The sequence below is a fragment of the Schistocerca piceifrons genome, chromosome 2 (assembly GCF_021461385.2).
Source record: "Schistocerca piceifrons isolate TAMUIC-IGC-003096 chromosome 2, iqSchPice1.1, whole genome shotgun sequence".
In the NCBI taxonomy this organism is placed as follows: Eukaryota; Metazoa; Arthropoda; class Insecta; order Orthoptera; family Acrididae; genus Schistocerca; species Schistocerca piceifrons.
This window is the reverse complement of record NC_060139.1, coordinates 979,504,641-979,531,306: the sequence shown is the minus strand read 5'-3', so window position 1 is coordinate 979,531,306 and position 26,666 is coordinate 979,504,641. Positions and strand designations below refer to the sequence as shown.

Below are 26,666 nucleotides of genomic sequence, written 5' to 3'. Positions count from 1 at the left end.
CTGCGGAGATTCTCACAGCGACAATTACGTCGCCCATGCTCTTCATAAGGGTGCGGGGTCCAGACGGGCTGCCGCTGGTGTTTTACTGCACATTCAACAACATCATGGGCTCACGCTGGACTGTTGTGTATGAAGAACTGATGAACCTTGACCTTCCCGTCACACCCGAATTCGTAGAAGGCTTGCTTATCCCGGTCTCCAAGCCATCGGGAGGTCGGGGAGTTGGACGTTAACGGCCGTTGGCCAAGTTAAATTGCGACTTCAAAATCTTGCCGCTCGCCTTCGGCGCGTCACCCTTCAAGTCATCTCTCTGGATCAAACGTGCTTTGGTGGTGACAGTAACATTCAGACGGCACTCAGCGGTTACCGTGACGTCATAGCCCTGGCCACGAATTACCGCAGTGGCGGTGCCTTAGTGACAGTGAACTTCGACAACACCTTTGATAGAGTGAGTCGTGACTTTATAGAAAACGTACTCCGTCGGATGACCTTTCCCCACGGGTTTATACACATCGTCTTGCGGCTCCTCCGAGTTGCCACGTCGCGAGTGCTGGTTAATGGCCGTGTGGCGGGCCATGTTAATGTCATGCGGTCGGTCCGTCAAGGACGTCCGTTTGTCGATGCTCCTTTTCACCATCGCCCTGGAGCCACTGTTACACGGTTTGAGGAGCCGGCTGACACGGATAACAGTGACGAGGAATGCTTTCATCTGCCGCGGCTATGCAGTTGACGTGGTGTTCTTGGTTCTATCGGAGGATGAAGTACGAGAGGTATTAGCATGTATCAACCAGTATGGTACTGCTGGGGGCAGCCGCGTGAACCTGAAGAGATCTAGTGCTATGTTCGTTGCTAGAGGTCTTCCAGCAGGGAGTTTCGCTCCACTGCCATCAGTGGACAAGCTCGAATGGTTGGGGTCACCATCACTCTTGATGTGCAGCGTACGATCTCATTTAACTATAAAAGCCTGCTTCAACCTAACCTCACGAACGTTCATGGCTACCTCCTGAGAGCATTGGACATGTTACAAAGGGTTGATTTTGTTAACACTCATCTAGTCTCGCGACTACCCTATTTAGCACGGATTTTACTGATGCCAAAGGCAATGACGTACAGACTTGTAAGCGCGGGTCTTATGTTCAAAGTCCGCTACGACACGCTGACACTTCCTCCTCCAGATGGCGGCCTCGGCATTGTCAACGTCCAAGCGAGGGCAGCTGCCCTTTATGTAAGTACGATGGTTGAATCGTGGACCCGCCGCCGAGCCGGATTATCAGGAAGCCTGATTGACGAACTGGCCCCTCCATCTCCAGTGGACCTGTTGCAGAAGCCCATATTTCTTCCTCGCTCCCACTAGTCAGGACCTTTTTCATCGAATACAGTTATGTCCATGACGACTTCCCAAGTACCAGGAACCCTACGGCACGTGATGTTTACCGCCTAATGACGAGAAATCATACTTGGAATGTTGTGGAAAGCTGATATCCTACGATCGCATGGCCCCTGGTTTGGCGTTCTGTGCACCATGTCCTCGACACGAGCGCTCGTGCGACCTGGTATCTGGTCGTTAATGGAAAATACATGACACAACTTCGTCTATATGCCATAAAAATGACAGATTCGTTCCTGTGTCCTCATTGTCACTCGCTTGATACGGATAAACATCGATTGATGTGTGGATCGTCTGCAGAGGTGTGGCAGCTGATTGAGAAGATGCTTCCCTTTATTCTACGTAGGGTTCCCCATGCCATTACACTGAAACCACTTCTGTTCCCAGGTGAGACATATTTCCCATGTACGAAGACCAATGCTGTGATCTGGATAAAAGCCCTCTCGATCTCTTATTTGTTCCATGAAGGTAATATGAGTGTTCTTGATTTTTGGATGTTTCTGCAAGATCGATTTACTTTCCTCGTGCACCATCCGCGATACCGTCAGTACTATGCCAACTTTTTGGGTAGTGCCTTCTTCGATCCCCCCTGCAGCTGGGGCTTCCCAGGTATGACAAGTTGATTTCAGTGAGATTGTGTAATACCAGAACTACATCCAATGTACCGGCAAATGCAATATTCTTCGTGAAGACGTGCCTGGAACATGCTTGACTGCCCTGGGATTCTTTGTGCGTCTTTCCACAAGCAGGCGGGACGCGGATGCCATTTTGTCTGTTCTGCCAGGAGGGCGTTTTCATTAAATTCTATAATTCCCTTTTTATTTTGTTGTTGATGGTAATTACACACCATTATTTTTGGCCTGGAGGGCGTCCTATGTGACCTCGACAAATATAAAAATAAAAATAAATAAATTAGTATGATAAAAAATGGTGAGGCCACCGCTCGCGATGAACAAGAACTCCGGATACGAGTCCCCGTCCGGCACAAAGTTTCACTGTCGTCATTCCATTCTACACCTGATCGAAGTAATTATTCGCAATTGCAAATCCGTCTGATGTGTTTAGTAACGGCTGTGGCCACCATAATGCATCGTCATCAGTATAACAACGGAACTGCAATATCGTTGCTGTTAATTATTTGTCCTTTACACAATTACAATTTATTTCAGCATGACTAATTTGTAAGCATCTCATAATACCCATATCTCCCTACGACTCTCATCTGTTTTTCCGAGGATTCTGAATAATGTGCACCATTTAACACTGTCATAAGCTTTCCCAAGATTGACAAATATTATGAACGTGTCTTAGGCCCTATTTCCATTCTCAAGTGGTAAGTTAGAGGTGCCTCTCTTGATCTTGTTCTCTCTCTCTCTCTCTCTCTCTCTCTCTCTCTCTCTCTCCCCTCTCCCCTCTCCCTTTCTATGTCTTTTTTCCAGTCTTATGACAGCTTTGATGTGACCTGTGCACGACCTCTTCATCTCAAAAGTAGCACTCGGACGCTGCGTCATCAAATATTTGTTCGCGGTTTTCCGATCTGTGTCTTCTCCTGCTGCCTTAACACATACCCTGTCATCTTGGCCCCTTCTTCTCGTCAACCTTTTCCATCTGATCCTTTCTTCGCCGATACTACGGAGAACCTCCTCATTCTTTATCTTATCAGTCCACTCAATTTTCAACATTCTTCTGCAACACCACATCTCAAACGCTTCGATTCTCATCTCTTCTGGTTTCCCCACTATTCGTGATTTATTACTACGCAATGTGCTGTTCCAAACGTTCATTCTCAGAAACCTCATTCTGAGTTTAAGGCCTATATTTGATACCAGTAGACTTCTCTTGGCCAGGAGTGCCCTCATTACTTGCGCTGCTCTAATTGTTATGTTGTCCTTGCTTCGTCCGTCATGTGTTAGAAATATTTTCTTAAACTTATCTACTATTATAGCCATATTAGTTTACACCAGTTTTGGTATTAAACTTCTCGCTATTCTCATTTCTGCTGCTTCTCATTATTTTTGTCATTTTACAGTTTACTCTCAATACGAGTTCTGCAATCATTAGAGCATTCCACTGAACAGAGCTTTCACTAAGCGTATCAACGCCATCAGCGAATCGTATCACTGACAGCCTTTCGCTCTGAACTTTTCCTTTAATTCTGTCATTTCCCTTTGGATGTTCAATAGGGGCAAAAGACTGCATCCGTTTCTTACATGCTGTTTAATTCGAGCACTTCGTTCTTGGTTTTCCAATATTACTATTCTCTTCTTGTTCGTGTATTTATTGTGTATTTCCCGTATTTCCCCCTTGTTTACTTCTATTTTTCTGAGCGTTTCGAACATCTTGCACCGTTTTAGATTATCTAATACTTTTTCTATGCCGACAAAACCTATGAGAGTGGCTTCATTTGTCCTGTTTTTCTAGGTCGACAGCTCCTATGAAAGTGGCTTGACCGGTCTTGTTTGCATTACCGAGCGAAACGATTCCTAAAGCCAATCTGATCGTCATCTAACAGATTCCCAGTTTTCCTTTCCATTGTTCTGAAAATTATCATTCTCAGCAGCTTGCATGCACGAGCTGTTAAGCTGATTGTTCGATAGTTATCAAACTGACCTTCCATTGCTGTCTTTGAAATTGTGTGGATAATGCTCTTCTGCAAACCTGATGGTATAGACTGCCACTTCCCCCACTGATTTAAGAAATTTCCATGAAACGTTATCAACTGATCTGCCTTATTTGATCTCAAGTCTTCCAGAGCTCTTTTAAATAATCAGTCCTATACTGGATCCACTATATCTTCCATATTGACACCAATTTATTTTTTCTATCATGTCACAGACCAGTCCTCTCCTTCAATGGGCCGTGAGTGTACTCGTTTCACCCATCTGGCCTCTCCTCCTCTTTTAACAGTGGAAGTCACATTGCACCTACAATGTTGCCACACTTTCTTTTGTTTTGGATTTTCTATGTGCTGGGTAATTCCTGCCTACAATCATTTCTTAATACATTTCTCCGCATATTCCCTGCAGCCATTTCACCTTGGCTGCTCTGTACTCACTATTTATTTGATTCCTGGCACTGAAAGACCTAAGTCGAAACAAGGCCCCGAGAGTAGACAACATTCCATTAGAACTACTGACAGCCTTGGGAGAGCCATTCCTGACAAAACTCTACCATCTGGTGAGCAAGATGTATGAGACAGGCGAAATTCCAGTCCCAAAGAAAGCTGGTGCTGACAGATGTGAAAACTACCAAACTATTAGTTTGATAAGTCAAGGGTGCAAAATACTAACGCAAATTATTTACAGACGAATGTAAAAACTGGTAGAAGCCGACCTCGGGGAAGATCAGTTTTGAAATGTTGCAACGCGATTTATCTTAGAAGATAGATTAAGGAAAGGCAGACCTACGTTTCTAGCATTTGTAGACTTACAGAAAGCTTTTGACAATGTTGACTGGAATACTCTCTTTCAAATTCTGAAGCTGGCGGGGGTAATGGCCTTTCCCTCCCTGTATTTTATCCCTGCTACCTTCAGAATTCGAAAATATAGGGAGCGATTGGCTGTTTACAATTTGCACGGAAACCAGATGGCAGTTATAAGAGTCGAAGGACATGAAAGGGAAGCAGTGGTTGGGAAGGGAGTGGGACAGGGTTGTAGCTTATCCCCGATGTTATTCAATCTGAAATTGAGCAAGCAGTAAAGGAAACAAAAGAAAAATTCGGAGTAGGTAGTAAAATCCACGGAGAAGAAAAAACTGTGAAGTGCGCCGATGACATTGTAATTCTGTCAGATACAGCAAAGGACTTGGAAGAGCAGTTGAACGGAATGGACAGTGTCTTGAAAGGTGGATATAAGATGATCATCAACAAAAGCAAAACAAGAATAATGGAATGTAGTCGAATTAATTCGGGTGATGCTGAGGGAATTAGATTAGGAAATGAGACACTTAAAGTAGTAAAGGACTTTTGCTATTTGGGGAGCAAAATAACTGATGATGGTCTAAGTAGAGAGGATATAAAAAGTAGACTGGCAATGGCAAGGAAAGGGTTTCTGAACAAGAGAAATTTGTTAACATCGAGTGTAGATTTAAGTGTCAGGAAGTCGTTTCTGAAAGTATTTGTATGGAGTGTATCCATGCGTTGAAGTGAAACATGGACGATAAATAGTTTGGACAAGAGGAGAATAGAAGCTTTCTAAATGTAGTGCTGGTGGTGGTGGTTAGTGTTTAACGTCCCGTCGACAACGAGGTCATTAGAGACGGAGCGCAAGCTCGGGTTAGGGAAGGATTGGGAAGGAAATCGGCCGTGCCCTTTCAAAGGAACCATCCCGGCATTTGCCTGAAACGATTTAGGGAAATCACGGAAAACCTAAATCAGGATGGCCGGAGACGGGATTGAACCGTCGTCCTCCCGAATGCGAGTCCAGTGTGCTAACCACTGCGCCACCTCGCTCGGTAAATGTAGTGCTACAGAAGAATGCTGAAGATTAGATGGGTAGAACACATAACTAATGAGGATGTATTGAATAGAATTGGGGAGAAGAGGAGTTTGTGGCACAACTTGACTAGAAGAAGGGATCCGTTGGTAGGACATGTTCTGAGTCATCAAGGGATCACCAATTTCGAGTTGGAGGGAAACGTGGAGGGTAAAAATCGTATAGGGAGGCCAAGAGATGAATACACTAAGCAGATTCAGAAGGATGTAGGTTGCAGTAGGCACTGGGAGATGAAGAAGCGTACACGGGATAGAGTAGCATGGAGAGCTGCATGAAACCAGTCTCAGGACTGAAGATCACAACAAAACAACAACAATGAATTCACATTGCTGTATTCCTGCCATCCGTGAACATTTTTGTACTTTGTTCTTTCATTGATCAATTGAAGGCTTTCTCCTTTTACCCGAGATATCTTCAAAATTTCCTTCCTTGTATCTATGGCACCTATGTTCCCTCTCGATCTGTGATTGCCCTTTTTCGAGACGTCCACTCCCCTTCAACTGAACTGCCTACTCCGGTATCCCCTATCGCAATATCCACATACTTAGCGAACATCAACCCCGTCATATCATTCCTCAGTACTTCACCGTCTCATTTCTTTTCACATAGATTCTTCCGGACTATTTTCTTAGTTTCCTCTTAATCAGGGTTTATACCTGCACCTGAGGACGCCTTACTACCCGACATACGATTTCGGAATATCTGTCTGGCCGTGATGTAATACATCTGGAATCTTCCTGTTTGTCTGGGTCTTTACCTAGTATACCTCCTCCTATTGTGATTCTTGAACAATTAGCTATTCCTAGTTGAAATGTATTGTAGAACTCAGTTAGCCTTCTCCTCTTTCATTCCTACCTTCAAGCACATGTTCTTGTGTGGCACTTCCTTCTGTTCCTTTCCCTATAACCGCGTTCCAATCTCCCTTTATATGCTGAATTACCCTTTCCAAATCCTTATATAATTTCTCCATCTGTTCATCTTCTGCTTGCCACGTCGGCATGTATACTTACAACAATCCTACCACTGAGATGTTCGTAATAGCTCACTCTCTGCCCTACTGTCCCATTGATACGGAAACATATTCCCTTTCTACAATGTTCTGGTGCTTCTTCAATGAAATTCATGAAAGATGAAGAACGTAATTAAAAATCTGGATTTAAAACGACAATTCAACTGAGCCCACGTGTCGTTTTGTTGCCAAAATCGTTGTTTGACCGTTAGATCCTTCAGAAAATGAATCAATAAAAACATTCTTGCTTAAAAAAAGGTGTCGGGAAAAAGTTAAATTTATCTGTGTAGTAGTTATTTACCAATTAATTACAGTTACCAAGATCGGAAGAAATCAAATACTACAGTGTGTATTACTTCCGGTTAAAGACACTCCACCGTATATGGGAAAGGCTAGGACAACGTTAAAAGTGGCATTTCTAAGCATGTGTCACTTGACCTGCGTAGTCCGCGTCTTTCACAGGGTGTCAGAAGAGGCACGAAGCTTATTCCGGATACCGAAAAATTGATTTCCATTATTAAGTAGATCCATTATTAAGTAGATCGTTGTGGAAGCCCTGTCAGTGATTCAGATATTTAAAGCCATTGCACTAGACAGAACTCTGCCCCATCAACCAATCATAACGAGATGGTAGACGCGGATTTCAGCTACAATTTACTACGTTTGAAATATCCCGAGTATTACTAATGTGGACATCGCTCTATATGATGAAGCACCTTCAACTACAGCAGAAAAATCTTCGAAAGCAAGAATTGACTTAACTTTCATTGTGATACAGTTCGATTTCCTGCCACAAGTGACCTACCAGCTTCAAAAAAACAGGGCTACTTTTGACGAATTAAGTGAAAATTGTGGATGATGCACTGCAAAGAGTAGAGGGAGTGACGGGCAAATGGAATCCATTAGAGAGGGGAAAGTGTAAAATGGTGTTTTCGAAAAACCCTGATTCTGCCAAACTTAGAAACATTCAAACTTCTACAACGTGATAGTTCAATTACAGTAGAGGAATGAACCTTAAAACAGTTAAGTGTTTTACATGTGCTTCATTTACTTCTGTTGACATGGAGAGAATTTTATCACATGAGAAACGTATTATCTGACTGGAGATTTAACATAACTGTAAGAAAAAATGTAAAAAATGTAAATGTAAAAAATGTAAAAATGTAAAAAATAGCACGTGGTTGTCATGTGTAACTAATAAACCGATAAGGCTCTGTAATGGTTCAAATGGCTCTGAGCACTATGGGACTTAACTTCTGATGTCATCAGTCCCCTAGAACTTAGAACTACTTAAACCTAACTAACCTAAGGACATCGCACACATCCATGCCCGAGGCAGGATTCGAACTTGCGACCGTAGTGGTCGCGCAGTTACAGACTGTAGCGCCTAGAACCGCTCGGCCACCCTGGCCGGCTGGCACTGTAATCGCACACTTTGAAGAAGTCTTTTCATTTTTCTGGGAAGTACAGTTACCATTATGCTTTAAACGTTTAAGTTCCTTTAAAAGTATGATACAACGCGATGTTAACTTTAATACGCTGATTATGTGAATGTCTGAGTAGTGTGATGCAGTAAATAAGTAGTAAAACATATTAAGTAATAAATAATATTAATAATGGTAATAACAGTAAAAATAGTAAGTAATAAACAGGTAGTAATAAATAAGAAATCTAATGTTTTACTGGATTGCCTTTTAATAATTATTATAGCTATCGAAAATGCCGTTTTGCGTGATTTATAAAGCTTAAAGGTCCGGTTTCTGGTCATAAATGTCAAACTGTCGGTTAAAAATAACTTATTTCTTAATAAAAAAGATCGGTTCTCAGAGACTGTTGGTGACCGCCAGTATTACGCTGTAACTCAGGTGCTTCGTCGTTTTTTGATTCATGTATAATTTAAGCTTTCTCGGTGCTCTCCCATATGCACTGTCTATCACTCATTTCCTTTCGTTCAGTGCCTAATATTCTGCTAGAACTAGTACATAAGTAAGGTGTATCTCAGCTCCGCTAACTGATTCTGAAGTAATGACCTATCTACTCAGTGTCTTGTAAAAAAATGGCCCTAAGGACTATGGGACTTAACATCTGAGATCATCAGTCCACTAGACTTAGAACTACTTAAAAGTAACTAACCTAAGGACATCACACACATCCATGCTCGAGGCAGGATTCGAACCTGCGACAGTAGCAGCAACGCCGTTCCGGACTGAAGCGCCTAGAACCGCTCGGTCACACAGCCGGCTCAGTGTCTTATAGTGGATGGTGTTCTCACGATATCGTTTATTACTGAGTTCCGTTGCCGTTTTTTTTTTTTTTTTTTTTTTTTTTTTTTTTTTTTTGCCGGAGATATTGTTGTGTGTGATATGTACATATTGCCGAGGGGCTTGTTATTATAGTGGGCAATTCGAACAGGCCAATCAGCTTCAAGTGCATTTTTTCTGGCAACTATTTCCAAATATTTCGGTGTAACGACATTTCCTCTTTCATATTCCAAAGTTATTACCAATCTACGTTCCGTGAAACTTGGAAAATGGGTACACAGATCTCTGATTTGTTCCCTAAAATGTTATTATTGTTTCCAAGCATTTGTTTGCTCCCCCTCAAATAACTGACAGAAATAATGGAACACGCAACTGTATTATCAGGGCATCATATCCTACTCGTTTGGTAATCTGGAGTTTGTTGTTCAAAAGCAGCATTGTGCGTAGTAACTGAATGCAAATGGAAGTACAATTTTATTTCCTTTGCGCGATGTCCCAGTCAGCTCTTCCTTTGCTAGCTACAATCGTGAGTTATACACATTGCAGCAATCTGTTTTTGTTAGGCTTTTGGAACTACGTTGATACCATTGTACGTAAACATCCGAAGTGTAGAGGCCACGCAGATGAAATGTCTGTCACCAAACTTTAAAATGATATTCCACAGCTCGGACTAGAAGTCGTTCGGTTCACTTTAGATGACGTTATCTACATTGACAACTATCTAAACCGCAACATGGTTCACGTACTCTTAGAAAAACATACGTTTTATGAAATTAATAGCTTTCCAAACCACTGGTTTGACTCATATTTAAGGAACACAACGTGGAGACCTGTGCTGAATAATTCAAACAGTGTTGCAAGGAATTAAAATTTTATTATTCATAGAATGGCAATAATATCATGCCGTACATAGCACACGTCACATTCTAAATATCCTCTGACATGCGTACATTTCATAGTCATATTTGTACTTTGGTTTATTTCACTGTAATATTACGTCTACATTAAATGAAAGCGAGGCTAATGTAATAAAATATATATCATTTAACCACTGTTAATATCAGACGTACTCTAATACGTACTCTCATGACAAACGTTTCCACTGGAATGTTCCAGCTCTGACGAGAGAGAGAAAATACGTCCTGTGACCGTCATTACCCGCCAGCTACGTCAGTTTTCAGGGAAACTCTATACAGGAGAAGCGCTTTGGTGCGATTCACCTTAGAGATGTTAAGAATGGTAACAGTACGTGTTACTTATGTAGTGTCGGTAGCTGGACCGACACCGTGATGTGGATTGCTGAAAAGGAATGCTAAACTAAAGCTGTAGCCGATAGTGCACGCTCGGCAATAAGCATACGGGCGTGAAGTCTGGAACATAAAAACTTATGAATGAATAAGAAGAAAAGTATGTAGATGCTTTTTACTTAACTTTTAATAATTCCTTGGAATACATCTCTCTTGATTACTCGTAAGCTATAGGCACTGATACAAATGGCTCCGTGCTAGTTCGTAGCCATTAACTTTGCTGATGGCTATTCTGTCTCTCGGCTAATGAGAGAGAAAGGCTTCGTACAACTGGGCGATAGCTAGGTTCGCGTACAACTGGGCGGTAGCTTGGTTCTCGTACAACTGGGGTCGAGTCCACTCTCGTATCACGAGACCTGCCTTGGTGGTGGCGCTAGGTCTGCGATCACAGTGGCGACACGCGGGTCCGACATGTACTACATGGACCGCGGCCGATTTAAACTACCACCTAGCAAGTGTGGTGTCTGGCGGTGACACCACAACTTATACAATTTTCATAATGTACATTAGCCTTCCTGTCGTTTAATGTAGACGTACTCTTACTTAGAGATTACAATTACAAATAATCTAAATTGGAAAGATTACATAGATAATGTTGAGGGTAGAACAAACCAAAGACTAGTCGGCCGAAGTGGCCGCGCGGTTCTGGCGCTGCAGTCTGGAACCGCGAGACCGCTACGGTCGCAGGTTCGAATCCTGCCTCTGGCATGGATGTGTGTGATGTCCTTAGGTTAGTTAGGTTTAACTAGTTCTAAGTTCTAGGGGACTAATGACCTCGGCAGTTGAGTCCCATAGTGCTCAGAGCCAAACCAAAGACTGCGATTCATTGGCAGAAGACTTAGAAGGTGCAACAGGTCTACTAAAGACACTGCTTACACCACGCTTGTTCGTCCTATTTTCTGGAGTATTTCTGTTCAAATGTTCAAATGTGTGTTAAATCTTATGGCACTTAACTGCTAAGGTCATCAGTCCCTAAGTTTACACACTACTGAACCTAAACTATCCTAAGGACAAACACACACACCCATGCCCGAGGGAGGACTCGAACCTCCGCCGGGACCAGTCGCACAGTCCATGACTGCAGCGCCTAGACCGCTCGGCTAAATATTTCTGTGCGGTGTGACATCCGCATGAGGTGGGACTGACGGATGACTTCGAAAAAGTTCAAAGATGGGTGGCTCGTTTTGTACTATCGCGAAATACGGGAGATAGTGCCACAGACATGATACGTGAATTGGAGTGGTAATCATTAAAACATAGGCTTTTTCGCTGCGACGTGATCTTCTCATGAAACTTTAATCACCAGTTTTCTCCTCCGTTTGCGAAAACTTTCTGTTGGAACCAACCTACATGGGGAGACATGATCATCACGATAAAATAAGAGAAATTACGGCTCGCACAGAAAAATTTAAGTGCTCGTTTTTCCCGCTCGCCGTTCGAGAGTGGAACGGTAGAGAGACAGCTTGAAGGTGGTTCATTGAACCCTCTGCCAGGCACTTTATTGTGAATAGCTGAGTAATCACGCAGATGTAGATGTAGATGTACCCTTAGAGTTAAAAGAGCCTACATACAAATACTACAGTGATATGTATGCTCAACAGAGGAGTTTTAGATTTTGTAAGTAATATGCTACTTCGGGATGTATGTCCGGTTTCCATGGCACTGTCTTAGCGCTCTTCTAGGAGGTGTCAACGATGACTGTGTACAAATTCGCTCTAATTGTCCAGATTTTTCTTCAAACCATTTGCGAACAGTTGTGGCCCAGAGACATGGCACATTACCATCCATAAAAATCCCGTCGTTGTTTGGTAACATCAAGTCAATTAATTACATTTAAATAGTCTCCAAGTATCCGAACATAGCCATTTCCAGACAATGATCAGTCCACTCCACGTCCATACAGACCAACAGTTTGTACAGTGCCTTGTTGACAACTTGTTTTCATGGCTTGCTGGGTCTGAGTCACACTCAAACCTCACCATCTACATCTACATCTACATCATACTCCGCAAGCCATTTAATGGTGTGTGGTGGAGGGCACTTTCGGTACCACTCTCTGAGCCCCTCCAGCCATGTTCCACTCGCGAATAGTGCGTGATTGTCGATAAGTCTCTGTATTGACTAATCTCTTGAATTTTCTCCTCGTGGCCAATACGAAAGATGTACTTGGGGGAAAGCAGTATGCTGTCCGAATCATCCTCAAAAGTGCTGTCTCGAAATTTCAATAGTAAATCACTCGGTGATGCACAACGCCACTCTTGTAACGTCAGCTGGTGGAGTTCGTTCAGCATCAAAGTTTCTCACTCCCCAGCAATAAGTTAACGGCCGATGCAATAGCACTTTTCCATCATGTGCTTTTCTCAACCTAATTTGTATTTAACAACGAATATTTTGAGCAGACTGACGGTGTTGCCATGGGCAGTCCTATCTGCCCTCTGATATCAACGTTGGTGCATTGTTTCTGCTTGAGATAACCTTACAAAGAAGCAAAAACATCTACAGTCGGTGCTCAAAGGTAATGGTTACTCTCCACATCACATTACTACAGGGCTAAGGAGTAGACACGTGACCATCCACAACATCAAGAATATAATGAGCTGTTCAAGTCCAGGGCTTTCCTATCATACGCCGGAAAGCTTTCGTCTAAAGTAGCCAGAATCAAAAAACATCAAGTTAACGTAATATTCCGCCCACCGGCGAATACTAGAGCCCTTCTCGGTTCGGTAAAGAACGATCTGACTCTGCGGAAGGCCGGTATTTACAAAATTTCTTGCCATTGTGGCAAAGCTTACGTAGCTCAGACGACATGCACAGTACACGAAAGGTGCATAGACCACAGTAAGTGGGTCGTAACTGAGCATTGTATTGCCACAGCACACTCTATGGATTATTCTGCCACAAAAATCTTGCCCCTGGCGAGATCCTTTTGGGATTCACTAATTAAAAAACCTGTGGAAATACGTCTAGCGCAAGATCTTATAAATCATGATGGCGACTTTAAATGGACAAGTCTTGGAACCCATTGATGTCTTTAATGTCTTCCGAGACAAAGCATTTTATTCTTAATGAATGTCTGGCGACGTCTGACGTTTGTGGTTAGCGACGCGAGCACGCATTCCGACCGGTGGCTGACATGTAGTTTCACCTTCACACGTGTACTTTCGCGCCACAGATGGATCGGTATTGGCAGAGACCGTGGTTTCCGATAGAGGACGCTCCTGTGCCGGCCGCTAATGCGGATACGTTTCTGCGCCATTTTTTGCTATAAAGCCGACACCATAAACTAGCAGTCTCCATTGGCGGACACTTACCTGAAGATGGCTAGACATCTACATCTCCATCAAAATCTACGAGATTACTCTGCTATTCAGAATAAAGTGCCTGGCAGATGATTCAATGAACCACCTTCAAGAAGTCTCTCTACCGATCCACTCTCGAACAGCGAGCGGGAAAAACGAGCACTTAAATTTATCTGTGCGAGCACTGATGTCTCTTATTTTATCGTGATGATCATTTCTCCCTATGTAGGTGAGTGCCAACAGAATGTTTTCGCAATCGGAGGAGAAAACTGAAGATTGAAATTTCATGAGAAGATCCCGTCGCAACGAAAAACGCCTTTGTTTTAATGATTGCGACTCCAATTCGTGTATCATGTCTGTGACACTATCTCCCCTATTTCGCGATAATACAAAACAAACTGCCCTTCTTTGTACTTTCTCGATGTCATCCGCCAGTCCTACCCGATTCGGATCCCACACCGTACAGAAATACTCCAAAATAGGGCGGACAAGCGTGGTGTAAGCAGTCTCTTTAGTAGACCTGTTGCACCTTCTAAGTGTTCTGCCAATGAATGGCAGTCTTTGGTTTGCTCTAACCACAATATTATCTATGTGATCGTTCTGATTTATGTTATTTGTAATTGTAATCCCTAAGTATTTAGCTGAATTTATCGCGTAATCGAAATTTAGTTGATTTCTTTTAGTACTCATGTGAAAAACTTCACACTTTTCTTTATTCAGGATCAATTGCCACTTTTCGCACCATACAGATATCTTATCTAAATCATTTTGCAAGACGGTTAACGACACCATTGTCTGTAAACAATGTAAGACGGCTACTCAGATTGTATCCTACGTCCTTACTATAGATCAGGAAGAATAGAGGGCCTATAACACATCCCTCGGGAACGCCAGATGTTACTTCTGTTTTACTCGATGAGATTTCGTCTATTACTACGAACTGTGACCTTTCTGACAAGAAATCACGAATCCAGTCGCACAGTCGCACAACTACTGCGTAGGCACGCAGTTTGGTTAGAAGACACTTGTGAGGAACGGTGTCGAAAGCCTTCTGTAAATCTATATATGCACTGATCTAAACTGTATGCTGTGTACCAGTACGATATTTAAACTTGCGTGACATGGCGGTCTGCGGGCGGGAAAATTACACTAGGAAGCCACTTTGCAAAAGGATATGCACTAATATTTACGCAAAAACAAAAACTTACAGTTATTTTCTATACAGTAAAATATACAGGTATGGTCAACTTCCTTGGAGAAGCACGTGGGAAAGAAAAAGAAAAAAAAAGCAGAAACTAAACTAAACTACTTTGTACTGGACAACTGCTGCTGCCGGCTGGGGTAGCCGAGCGGTTCTAGGCGCTACAGTCTGGAAACTCGCGACCGCTACGGTCGCAGGTTCGAATCCTGCCTCGGGCATGGATGTGTGTGATGTCCTTAGGTTAGTTAGGTTTAAGTAGTTCTACGTTATAGGGGACTGATGACCTTAGAAGTTAGGTCCCATAGTACTCAGAGCCATTTGAACAATTTTTGAACAACTGCTGCTCTGTTACGGCTGCCAGTGGGTCTGCTCAGCTCGCCGTATGGCGGTATACTGCAGAGAGCTGGTGAGTGAGTGTGGTGTGGCTGTTGTGTGCAGGAAAGCGGTCCCGGGACCCCTGGCGGCTGCTGCGTTGCCTGTCCACTTCCTCAGAGCAGTCCCTGGAGCAGCTGCCGACTTGCTACCTGCCGGAACCCATCACCGCAGAGTCGTCCAAGGAGCAGGTCTGCCCACGCCGCCCAAATGGAGAGGCCATCACCATGCTGCCGGTAAGAGACTCCACCAGCCGGCTGCTGCTTCCTACACTAGTCACGTACTTACCTACTTGAGCAGTACCATGCATCACCCAAAACTGATAATGAAATAGCTGTCAGTTCGCACCACCCTCATTAATGTTAATGCAGCTACACATAATGAAGAAATATTCGCAGATTTTTGCTTCAAAGCGTGATTTATTCTACACTGTCCTAAAAAAAGTGAAGCACCCAGAAGGGGATGATGAAACTAAATGAAACTTCATGGGTTGATGAAGTGTGTAATGTTATTTTGGTGATTAAAAAATTGATTTAAATTTACACAGAACTTGGCAGTATGGACCCAATTATCAGTATGGTATTCACCCGTTCTGGCTTGGATGCATGCACCGGTTCGATAGGGAATGAGATCGAAAAAACTTGTATCCGTCCTAAGGGAAACTGGTGCACAACTCTTGCACAGCTGTCCTTGATATCCTAGATATTGGCACTGGGCATACTTGACATCTGAACTGGTCAAACGCATATTCTATCGAGGATCTAGGGATCTAGTTGGTCGTGGGAGAACCTCAACATAGCACATGCAGATCATAGAGACATGTGCCATATGTGGAGGAACATTATCCTGTTAAAAATGGCCCCACAATACTGTTCCATAAGAGGAGCACATTACGTTTGTGATGTAAAGCAGAGCCGTCAAACCTCCCTGAATCATTACCATTATGACCAGAGGTCAATCCAATGTCTTGCCACACCATGATGCCAGCGGTAACACCGCTTTGTCTCACCAACATATTGGATGAACAGGACCTAACGCCTGGTTGCCTGCATTCGAACCCATTATGGTTTTACGGGCTAGTGCAGAAACGCAAACCATCGCGGAACACAATGTGAAGCCATTCATCAGCCGTCCATACTTACAGATCATGGCAAAAATTCAAAGGCAGTGTTAGTACTTTTGTGTTAATAGCAGCCTGCACTTGGGACTGCATTTGCTTAGTCCAGCTGCTCCTAATCACCAACCAATGACGCGGGATGACACAGAATGTGGGAAGGGAGTCCAATAAACTTTAGAACGTTACAAAATACAACGTTTATGATCGTGCCGTGTACTTGCAAAACGGCTTGCTATTTAATAACGTTGTGAAGGTTGTACAATACATGACATTCAATAAAACAAAGAAATAAGTCATAACAGAAAAAACATTTTTAGGCCTATTTTCTGTTCTACTATTTATTTCTAAATCATAATTCGTTTTACAGACCAGAATAAAAGTAAGCACTAAAGATGGCATAAAAGTGGCGAAACATGTCCTATCTGTCAATCCTATCTTTCAGTGGAGTTGTGCCAGTAATTCCCTTTCTCCTCAGTTGGATTTTGTATCCCATCGTTAGTTATTCGATCTACCCATCTGATTTTCAGCATTTATTTTTAGTATCAAATGTCAAATCTTTCTGTTCTTTGTCCGCAGTAACTATCGCCAAGTCCATAAAAGGCTGCATTCCGTACAAAGGTTTAAGGAAAGACTTTTCGACACATAAACGTCGGTTGGACGTTTAAATATTTCTCGATTAATAAAACTCCTTCCTACCCCATCGTCAACCTGCATTACGTATCCTCTCTCTTTTGGCTTTTGATAGTGATTTTGTTACCCAAACAGCAAAATCGTTCTACAATTTTAGTGTCTCATTTCCTAGTCTAATGTCTTCTGAATCACATGACTTTAATTTACTGCTCTCCGTTACTCTTACCTTACAACTATTGGTGTTCATTTTACAAATCATTTTACAGACTCTTTTCAATAAACTCTTTATCGTTCAGCTGGTGTTCCAAGTCCTTTGCGTTGCGCACGACAAATACCACGTAACAAAATATGGTCCTGTACATATTTTAAGTAGGAAATGGCCATTAAAGAATAGTGTTTCGGGTACACGTTAAACACATTACCACGGGGCGTGAGTTGTGCTTGGGTAGCTCAGTCGATAGAGCACTTGCCCGCGAAAGGCAAAGGTCTCCAGTTCGAGTCTCGGTCCGGCACATAGTTTTAATCTGCCGGGAAGTTTCATATCAGCGCATACTCCGCTGTAGAGTGAAAATTTCATTCTAGATACATTACCACAAGTACGATTATTCAATTATCTGAGTGTGAATATAATGCAATAGGGATACAGTACAATGGAAACGAAATAGCAAATAGCTGCTGAAATATCGGAGAAAATACGTCTGATAGCTTTTACGAGCTTAATACATATCTGACATCTTAAATGTTATGATGCGACTGCAGCAGGTCTTGAAAAAGGTACGTGTAATTACATGTAATTTCGATACAACTAATAGGAATTTATAGGGTTTATTTAGCCTTCATGTACTTGCTTTGTTTTCTTACATGATACCAGCGTCCTCCATGCTGTCAGTTCCCTTGAAAGTTCTGTTTCCCCATTCTACAGTTCTCCCTCTTACTCCCTCCCCCCACGAAAATGGGTAACACACCACCATTTACCATTGACTTTAGTTGCAAGTGAACAAAATTCATGCGGTTAGGTTACTACATAGTCTCTAATTTTGAAGTTTTCTGCTACTGCTCATTACTTTCGCATTTGCTTGATCTATTTTAATACAACTTTCACTGAGCATAGCAATGTCCGTAGAGAATCTTACTAAATGATACTCTGAGATGATGAAGTTAGCACAGGAGGGGATCTTACTAAGTACTATCCCGAGATGAAGAGGTTGGCGCAGGAGACAAATGCGTTATGGCTCACATAAAATCCGACTACTGATAAGCCAAAAGAGAAATTATCCACACTGATCTTTCCCTAATTTCCCCCACTGTGCTATCTGTACATGAAGAAGCAGTGACAAAGGATAGCAGTGTAGGAACTGGAAGATCCTTTACAAATGTTAGATGTCAAAAGCTTTCGTGGAGCAGTGGTTCCGAAAGTAGGAATTAATAGACTGTAAATGTACTCTTCTTCAATGAGATGATTATGTTAATAACTTTGAATTCATGATATTTCAGCGACAGTATACATAAATGTTACGGATGGAAATGTATTGCTCCACAAGCCTAGTATGTTTCTTCGCTGCATATACACCGTACATTATTGTCATTCCCTCATAACAGTGTTACAAGCTTCTGTTATACAGCGTGTTTCACAGTTCATATATCAGGCAGCCAGTGGTTGAGGAGAGGACTTAGTAGATCAACTTCTGATAAGAAAATGTACCCTCTGGATACAAAATATGTTTTATCATGGATCACTTTGAAATCTCCCCCGTCACGATAGGTGCTATATGTGTGGTTACAGGGACAAAGGGCGAAACGATATTCCTCAACCCTTTTTCATTGGAAGGAACGAATATACAAGAAAACTGATGATGTGAACACAGTAGTCGAAATAAAACGCGATCCAAGCAAGAAATAAAGTATGGGTTCCTCTTCGGATATTACAACAGAAGAATAACAAAATACAATATTTTCCTCACAAATCTGTCGCTCGAGAAACTCTGCAAAAGGATTGACAGAAACAAAACTGCTAGAGAATGGTCGACACAATATTGCCACAGAACGGTCCAGGGAGCCCAGACCACCGTTACACGACCCTCTTGAGTCACAATGCGAATCTACTACTACTGCAGATCCGGGTCTACCAGCATTAGGAGCGCGTAGGTTTTGCGGCCGGCATCGTAGATGCACAGGCTTATGAGGCCGGTTGACCGATGTATCTTCTGGGACTATTTTCGACCACGTGAGTAGGGCAATAATTCGCTTGTTGCTCGTGATCTTTGGCGCTGCGGTCGATCCTCGGTGCTCGGACGCAGGTGGCCGTTTACTGAGACACGAGGCTGTGATATGGTCTCCGGCAACGTCCTCGGTCGCACCGTAAACATCGGCTTTGGTTTCACTCGCTGTGATGAAGGCATCCCGCATTTCTATTTCATCATGCGGGATGCCAATGGCGAAGGTTGTAGGGGCGGACGCTGCAGTAGGCACAACAACTGAAAAGCGGGCGTCGTCGTTAATCCCTGTTATAATTATGACATCACGTACTATTTTTCGTCAGAGTAGAAGAATGGCTGCGAGAAACTGGTACGTTCACGGCTAGGATGTTTGAACTTGGTGCTCGGTGAACGCGTCGCACTGACGAATTTGAAGACGTCACGTGAAAGAGAACCCAACGATGGATGCTCGAAACGTTGCCCATGGTGCAGACTCCTGTAGAGGAAACAAGTCAGAGCTGATTGTCTCTCACTTGTTTGCACTGTGTAGCGAGAGATATGAAACTAATGCAATTTTGAAACTTATTTTGCATCCAAACGGTACCGAAAGGAATGTCGGGAAGAGCTAGGAGTCGAAATGCCAGGCGGTAAAATGAACATCATTCACCTTTATTTACTTAGGCCAGGACTGCAGTGGTTTAATGGCACGTCCAAGTGACACCAATGTCAGCCAAAAATATGCAGTAAAACAAAGGCGCTGAAAGAACCAGCCAGATCCCTTACAATATGCTGGCACTGCACAGCAGGTCGGCGCTGTCCACAAGCACTGGAGGTGCCGTCCCACGCAATTTCCGCCTAAGTCCTCGCGCGGTCACTGGTTCTGGTTATGTGTCTACCAGGCAATATCTCTGGTGACTCTTGAGCCCAAATGATTGACAAAATGAAAACAGCCAGAAACACTGGTAGCACAAAGAATTGTACAGTGTGATAATTACGCCAATAAGGAAGCAAATGAGTTTAATGTAGGCTAAAAAAAGAATAAAATAGTAATCTACAGTTAAAGTAGGGCAGTTAATTGCCTGTTATGATCCAAGAACTTTCTGAATGCCACAAAGAAGAATTGGCTACCGAAGACCGTCAGAACTCAGAATTTCAGTAGCGACAATAATCTTTAACTCTTTGGTACGAACCCGAAAATCTTAGTCACAAGAATCCCCTATAAAAGAAGAACAAATTAAAACTCGTCTTTACGCATGATATAAATAATTTATTTCCTAAAACATTTTAACTGCCTACAAGGCGACAGAAATTTCCAGTTCTCAGACCTCCGCTGTTACACAAGGATGGCCAAGAATATCTGGGAAATTCTAGTCTAAACGTGTTGAAACGCTAAGCCAAAAATCATTCAGTGTAGGCTTTCACGTCCGGTATTGTCTTCGCTTAAAACTTCCGGCCTGATAGGTTATAGGCGAACCTACACACGAGTTAGCTAGACACCATGCCTCATTGCTGCAATCTTATGTTGGTGGGACCCACAGTCATATTAAAAATTCAGCTCATTTCATTGACATGTAAAAAGAAATGAGCGTCGGCCCGGATAATATCCTCGTCACTTGTGATATTGTGTCGTTACTTATCATGATTCAGGTAAACGAAGCTATCTTACGCATAGCGGATATTTTTCCTACCGATATTGTGGCATTATTCCGACACTGCCAAACCGCAATCTACTTTCAATACAATAGTGACTTTTATGAACAGATTAACGGGGTGGCTATGGGCAATCCTCTTAGTCCTGCTGTGGCTAACTCGTTTATGGAGACTTTTGAACAACGGGTTTAGCAGACTGCCAGTAAGAGACCAGCCAGATGGTATCGCTATGTCGATGACACGTTCATAGTATGGACACACGGAGCTGATGAGTTGCATACCTTCCTGAGACATTTAAACAGCATTAATCCGAAAATCCACCTTAGTATGGAAACAGAGAGTAATGAACAACTGAATTTCCTGGATGTGTCTGTGATTAAACGACGGGACGGAACGATGGGCCATAAGGCGTATAGAAAGGCCACGCATACTGATCGTTATCTGCATAAAGATTCAAACCATCACCCTAGACAAAAGAGAGGTGCAATGCAAACCTTGGTAGACAGGTTTACAAAAATTGTGAACCTGTTTATTTAAATGATGAGATTGAACATCTACGGTCAACTTTCGTGAAAAATGGCTATGCTAGCAAGGATATAGATCGAGCACTTCGCTGTAGGTAGAGAATCAGGAGAAACGACGAACAACAGTCGCCAAACGGCAAGGCTTTTCTTCCGTTCATTGGGAAAGTTTTAAGCAAGTACAGGATGGAAACTTTTCAGAACCACCAGGAAAATAAAAGGATATTTAAGATCGGCGAAAGATGCAAGGTATCCTTTGGCTACACCGGGAATATATAAAATTCCTTGTTGTTGTGTACAGGTTTATACCGGTACCACAAAGAGATGTGAGATAAGAGGAATTGCCGCCTGGGTCACACGGATAAATCGGCCGTAGCGGAACATATTTACCAGGAAGGTGATGGTTCAAATGGTTCAAATGGGTCTGAGCACTACGGGACTTAACACCTGAGGTTATCAGTCCCCTAGACCTTAGAACTACTAAACCTAACTAACCTAAGGACATTATACACATCCATGCCCGAGGCAGAATTCGAACCTGCGACCGCAGTGGTCGCGCGCTTCGAGACTGAAGGGGCTAGAACTGCTCCGCCATACCTGCCGGTAGGAAGGTTATCATGAAATAAAATTCAGCGAGACGAGCGTCATATCTGAAACCTCGCATTTTTATGCACGCATGTATAGAGAGGCTATCAAGATTGTTAATCACCGTAATAGTTTTAACAGGAAAGACGAATGTGTTAAATTGGATAAAATTGGATGTTAGCGTTGTACCACAAGCGTGACGATCGATTACTTTCAGTGGAGAATGTTGGCATTACCAAAGACAATCTTATAGCCGGCCCCACGCGATGGACAGTGGTGCCCTTTGCACTGCCTGTATAATCAGCGCTTCCTCGAGTTCTCTTCGCAGTTCGCCGCTTTACCTTGTAGGATGTCTCCCGCAGTCGGAGACAAACGCCAGGAGTGAGTTTTATACATCGACCACGGCCTATCAGCCCGGAAGTTTTAAGTGAAGACGGAGACATAAAATCTCGTGCGTTCACATTCGTGTTTCCTAGAACACACAAACGTTGTGGCCAGATGTTCCCAAGGGTGTCACCAAATCCACTCGCTTCTTACATTGGCCAGGGTTAATCTAGGTGGGCCCTGTACGGGTCCGCTACCAGTGTACCAGTGCATCCAACTACAGCTTGCGACCGGTCGTGCTACTTAACCCATCCCATGTTACAGGTGGAAACCCTCCAGACAACACGGCCACTTTCTCTTTTAGGTAGGCACCGACACAAAACACCACGCTCACCCATGGATGACTCTTCCAGATGTGAGGCCGAAAATGGGGATTGCTAGTGCCTTCAAGCTTCACAGGCCGACAGGTTCTGTCCTCTTGGGAGATGCTCCCAAACACACTGCTGGGCATCCAGCATAGATAACTTCTAAAGAATGGCTACTTATAGGAAATGGCACGGCTGGGCATATTTCCAGTCATGGGTTACTTCTCAAACTTCCATATACTAAGCACCATCGATAACCCACAGAAGCATAGAAGCCTGTAACAGCAATTGTTAAACATCCTGTACATTTCACACAGATATATTCCTGAAAAAATATGTATACTTTGCAGGTGAGCCTGAGCAACAACAGCAACAATGTGAGCAACAGTAGCCTGCGTGACGTGGAGCACGGCGCTCTGGAGGACGAGCTGTCGGCCTATATGGAGGAGCTGAACCGGCGAGAGCGCTGCTGAGAGTTGGAGTACGCGGCGGCGGCCGCCGCACGGCAGCACCGTCGCCGGCGCCACCGCCACCATCACCACCACCTCCAGCAGCAACACAGCCACCACAGCCCAGACAGCCAGGGTCCGGCCCAAGTAGGCGCGCAGGAGGAAATCTCCCCACCCCCAGACGACAGCACTAGTCGGCATTCAACTGAGAATTGCGCCATGGCTACTGAGTGCTTTGGAAATTCCGTGGGCTTCAATGGAGAGGAGTCAAACTTGGGAGTCATTCCAACTGCTGTCGACAGTGTCCATAGAGATCCTCCAGGTGTCAGAGGAGAGGCATCGAATTCTGGAGATATCCCAGTTCCATCAGAATTCCCCAGTAAAGGTACTTCAGATGTCATTGGTTTCGTGGCTTGTACCATGGAACGATCATTACAAGTGGACACTACATTTGGTGAAACTGTAACTGTCATTGGAGAACTATCCACTACTACTGAGCTTCCAGTAGTAGCGGATGTTGCTATTGGAGAAGCTGCTGTTGTCAATGGATAGATGCTGAATGTGACACACTACCCTTCTGTGAGGGCTGTTGTCTTTTGAATGACTGCTAGCGTGTGCAACGAGACGTGTAGTGAAAGAGACTCGACTCCTGTTACTGTACAGCCCCTATTATTGACCACGTTCGACGAAATCATGAGCTTAATGTAGGTTAATAGCACATTTCCTGCTATTCCCGACCATTTCTCTGAAAAAACTGTGGGACAAAAATGAAAGCTATGGTAAATTTGTTATTGATGAACATCACTATAATTAATGCTAAGGGTCTCATAACCTACAGAGTGGATCCTAAAATGACATTACGAAAGACGGAAATGGTTTACTTCGGCTCGAGGGTACAAAATGTTTGCCTAGGCAACTGGTTGTTACAAACTGACAAGGGAAAGTCTTGGATATCCTAACGTACAGATTCACCTTTGACGTGTGTCACTACCTCATAGGTGTTTTGTTCTAAAGAAAAAGACTGGTTTAGATAAGTTCATTTACTGGAAACTGTAAATAACGATTCTGCAGTCAGTCAGAGGAATACCTTGATACTTACAAGACGATGTACAGAAGCAATATCTACTCTAACCCACTCCCAAAGACGTCATCATTAGCCTGAGTGTGGCATGCAGTGGAAATGTTCTTTAATTTAATTTTATTCAAATATCATGTTCCTCCTCGTTTTAAATGATAGGCGTATCGATGTGTCTCTCTTCTTAACGATGTATCATCAAGAAAGAAAGAAGAAGTTGTATGTTTCGTAATGCTCTAGCTTATTGGCTAAATAGATTCACATAACAGTTATTCTAATGGTAAATGAAACTATTGTGGACAGAAAAACCTACCACAGACTGGGATCATTGTAGGTACTACCTCAAGTATTCTTATGTGTATAGTTGAACATATGTTGTCATATTCATAGAGCTGTGTTTGAGATGTACCTGACGTGTTGTGTGCTGATTATAATTATGTGTACATAGCTGTAATTTCTCTGCTGACACTTAAAGATAAGAATTAATCACGTAGTAAGCTGTTCAACAGCTGTGAGAATCTGTGTTATTGTTGGGTGTTTAGTAAACATATGAAAGGCATATTTATCTCTCCAGAACGATCATAGAGTTTATCGTGTGGTATTTTGATTTGCATCTTTCGCAGTTTCTTAAGGCCTGCAGTTCATTTCTCACTTTGAAGTCACACTGCAGCAATGAATGTGTCAAGACTAGCATTTATATATGTTGGTGTTGATGTTTACTGCAGGAAATTCAATAATGTCGGTTATTCGCATCCCCCTTTTAGTCATTCTGCAATGTCATGGTACTGGTATGCATAACATATTTTCTGAGTGATTAAACGGTTCTTACGGTCTACACAAGCATCTCCATCTTCACATACTACTGACTGTAAGGCGACAGACAGTTTCTAATAACGATAATATATATTTTCTTTAAAACTGTGACTTAAGTATTTTATATAATTCCTGAAGCCTTTTTCAAACATCAGAAATATTCATATGGAGTAATAGCCTACTTGTATAGAAACTACAGCTCTAATTACAAAGAACACAAGCCCTTCAACATGTTAACAAAACTTCCTGCAATTTCAGAAAGATCATGATTATGGCTGGTTCACTGATTTACTCATTTGATATTAAAATAAAAAAAATTAAGCATGACATATATTAAACAAAAGGTAGCAGCAATTTTTTTACCAACTGTTTCATTTTTTATTATTTTCTGTAGCTGTGTGATAATTCTACAATCACAAGACACGTTGGGCAAGTGTTTTCCTCATTGCAAGATGGTGAGGCGCTTTTTAATTCAATGTCATATTTATTTTCGTTAACAGGTTCATATTCTTACGTTTTCTCAGACGTGTATAGCAACAGGTGAATTAATACGACGCTGCTTCATTATTCTTTGGAACTCTTTATATTTACAATCGTGATGTATAATTTTGTTCATAATACATTCACAGAAACTGTAGAACATATCAGAAGTCACATTTTCCGTTGGCCCAAACCTAAACAGTGTTGCTAATTCACACTAAATATGTTTCTTATCAAATATCTGCATGACAGTTTTCCTAATTCTAGCACAACAGATTTCTTTCAGAGACTATTACGCTCAATGGCGTTTACAGTAGTTTTATATTATGTATTCTCTCTTTATTTCGAAAAGAAATATATATGTGGTTTAGACAGTATAATATACTTTCACTTCTTGTACATTGCCCTTAGATGAGATATTGAATACTTCAGAAAGAAAATTTGTGGTTTCATTACTGTCTGTAACTGTTCTTATGCCATTTCTTCAACTTTAGTAGGTTCTCACAAAACCGTCCAAACGTTTGATAATTGTTTGGTATCTTAAGAGAAAATAATCAGTTGATTAATACATCAGTCATGTTATACACTTGACACCAAATTCATAGTTCTGTCATCTCAGTGTCTCTTCTTGCAAACATCTACCAAATTTCAGTGAGATCATTTTGAGTTCCTCTTCAAAAAAAGGCATCTGTATGTGTAATTAATTAATGAATGTGTGATATATATATATATATATATATATATATATATATATATATATATATATATATATATATATATTCGTTTTGGAATAATAGAAAATTTACAATTTTTCAGTTGTAACCAGTGTTAAGTACTAAAAATTTCACCCATAAGGAAATCTACAAAATCAATGGCATTCTATATGAATGGAATCATTAATTTATTTCCTAGGAATTTCAGGAAGTATTTACGGCTGTGTGTAGTACGCCTCAGAGGATAATTGCTGTTGTTAATCATAATGTGAGTGCTAGCTATGTTTTGGGGAATTCCCAATACTACTTCAAATTTATGTATCTTTGAGATGATTGATGTGATACATTTTTGATGTTTTTATAGAAGCAGTTGCTATGCATTCGGTTCAAGTCTGATAAATCGTCCCAGAGTAATAATTC

The 26,666-nt window shown here is 42.3% G+C and overlaps 1 protein-coding gene across 1 annotated transcript in view; it reads left to right on the top strand.

Annotated features, from left to right (window-relative positions):
* The window catches only part of LOC124776039 (alpha-1D adrenergic receptor-like), a 629,857-nt gene extending 603,614 nt beyond the window's left edge, over positions 1–26,243 (top strand). Inside the window, exons 5-6 of the mRNA XM_047250879.1 lie at positions 15,396–15,565; positions 23,067–26,243. Coding sequence (XP_047106835.1) covers positions 15,396–15,565; positions 23,067–23,189 — 293 coding nt within the window. The 3' untranslated portion in view covers positions 23,190–26,243. The remainder of the gene's footprint in view (positions 1–15,395; positions 15,566–23,066) is intronic.
* The last annotated feature ends 423 nt before the right edge of the window (positions 26,244–26,666 follow it).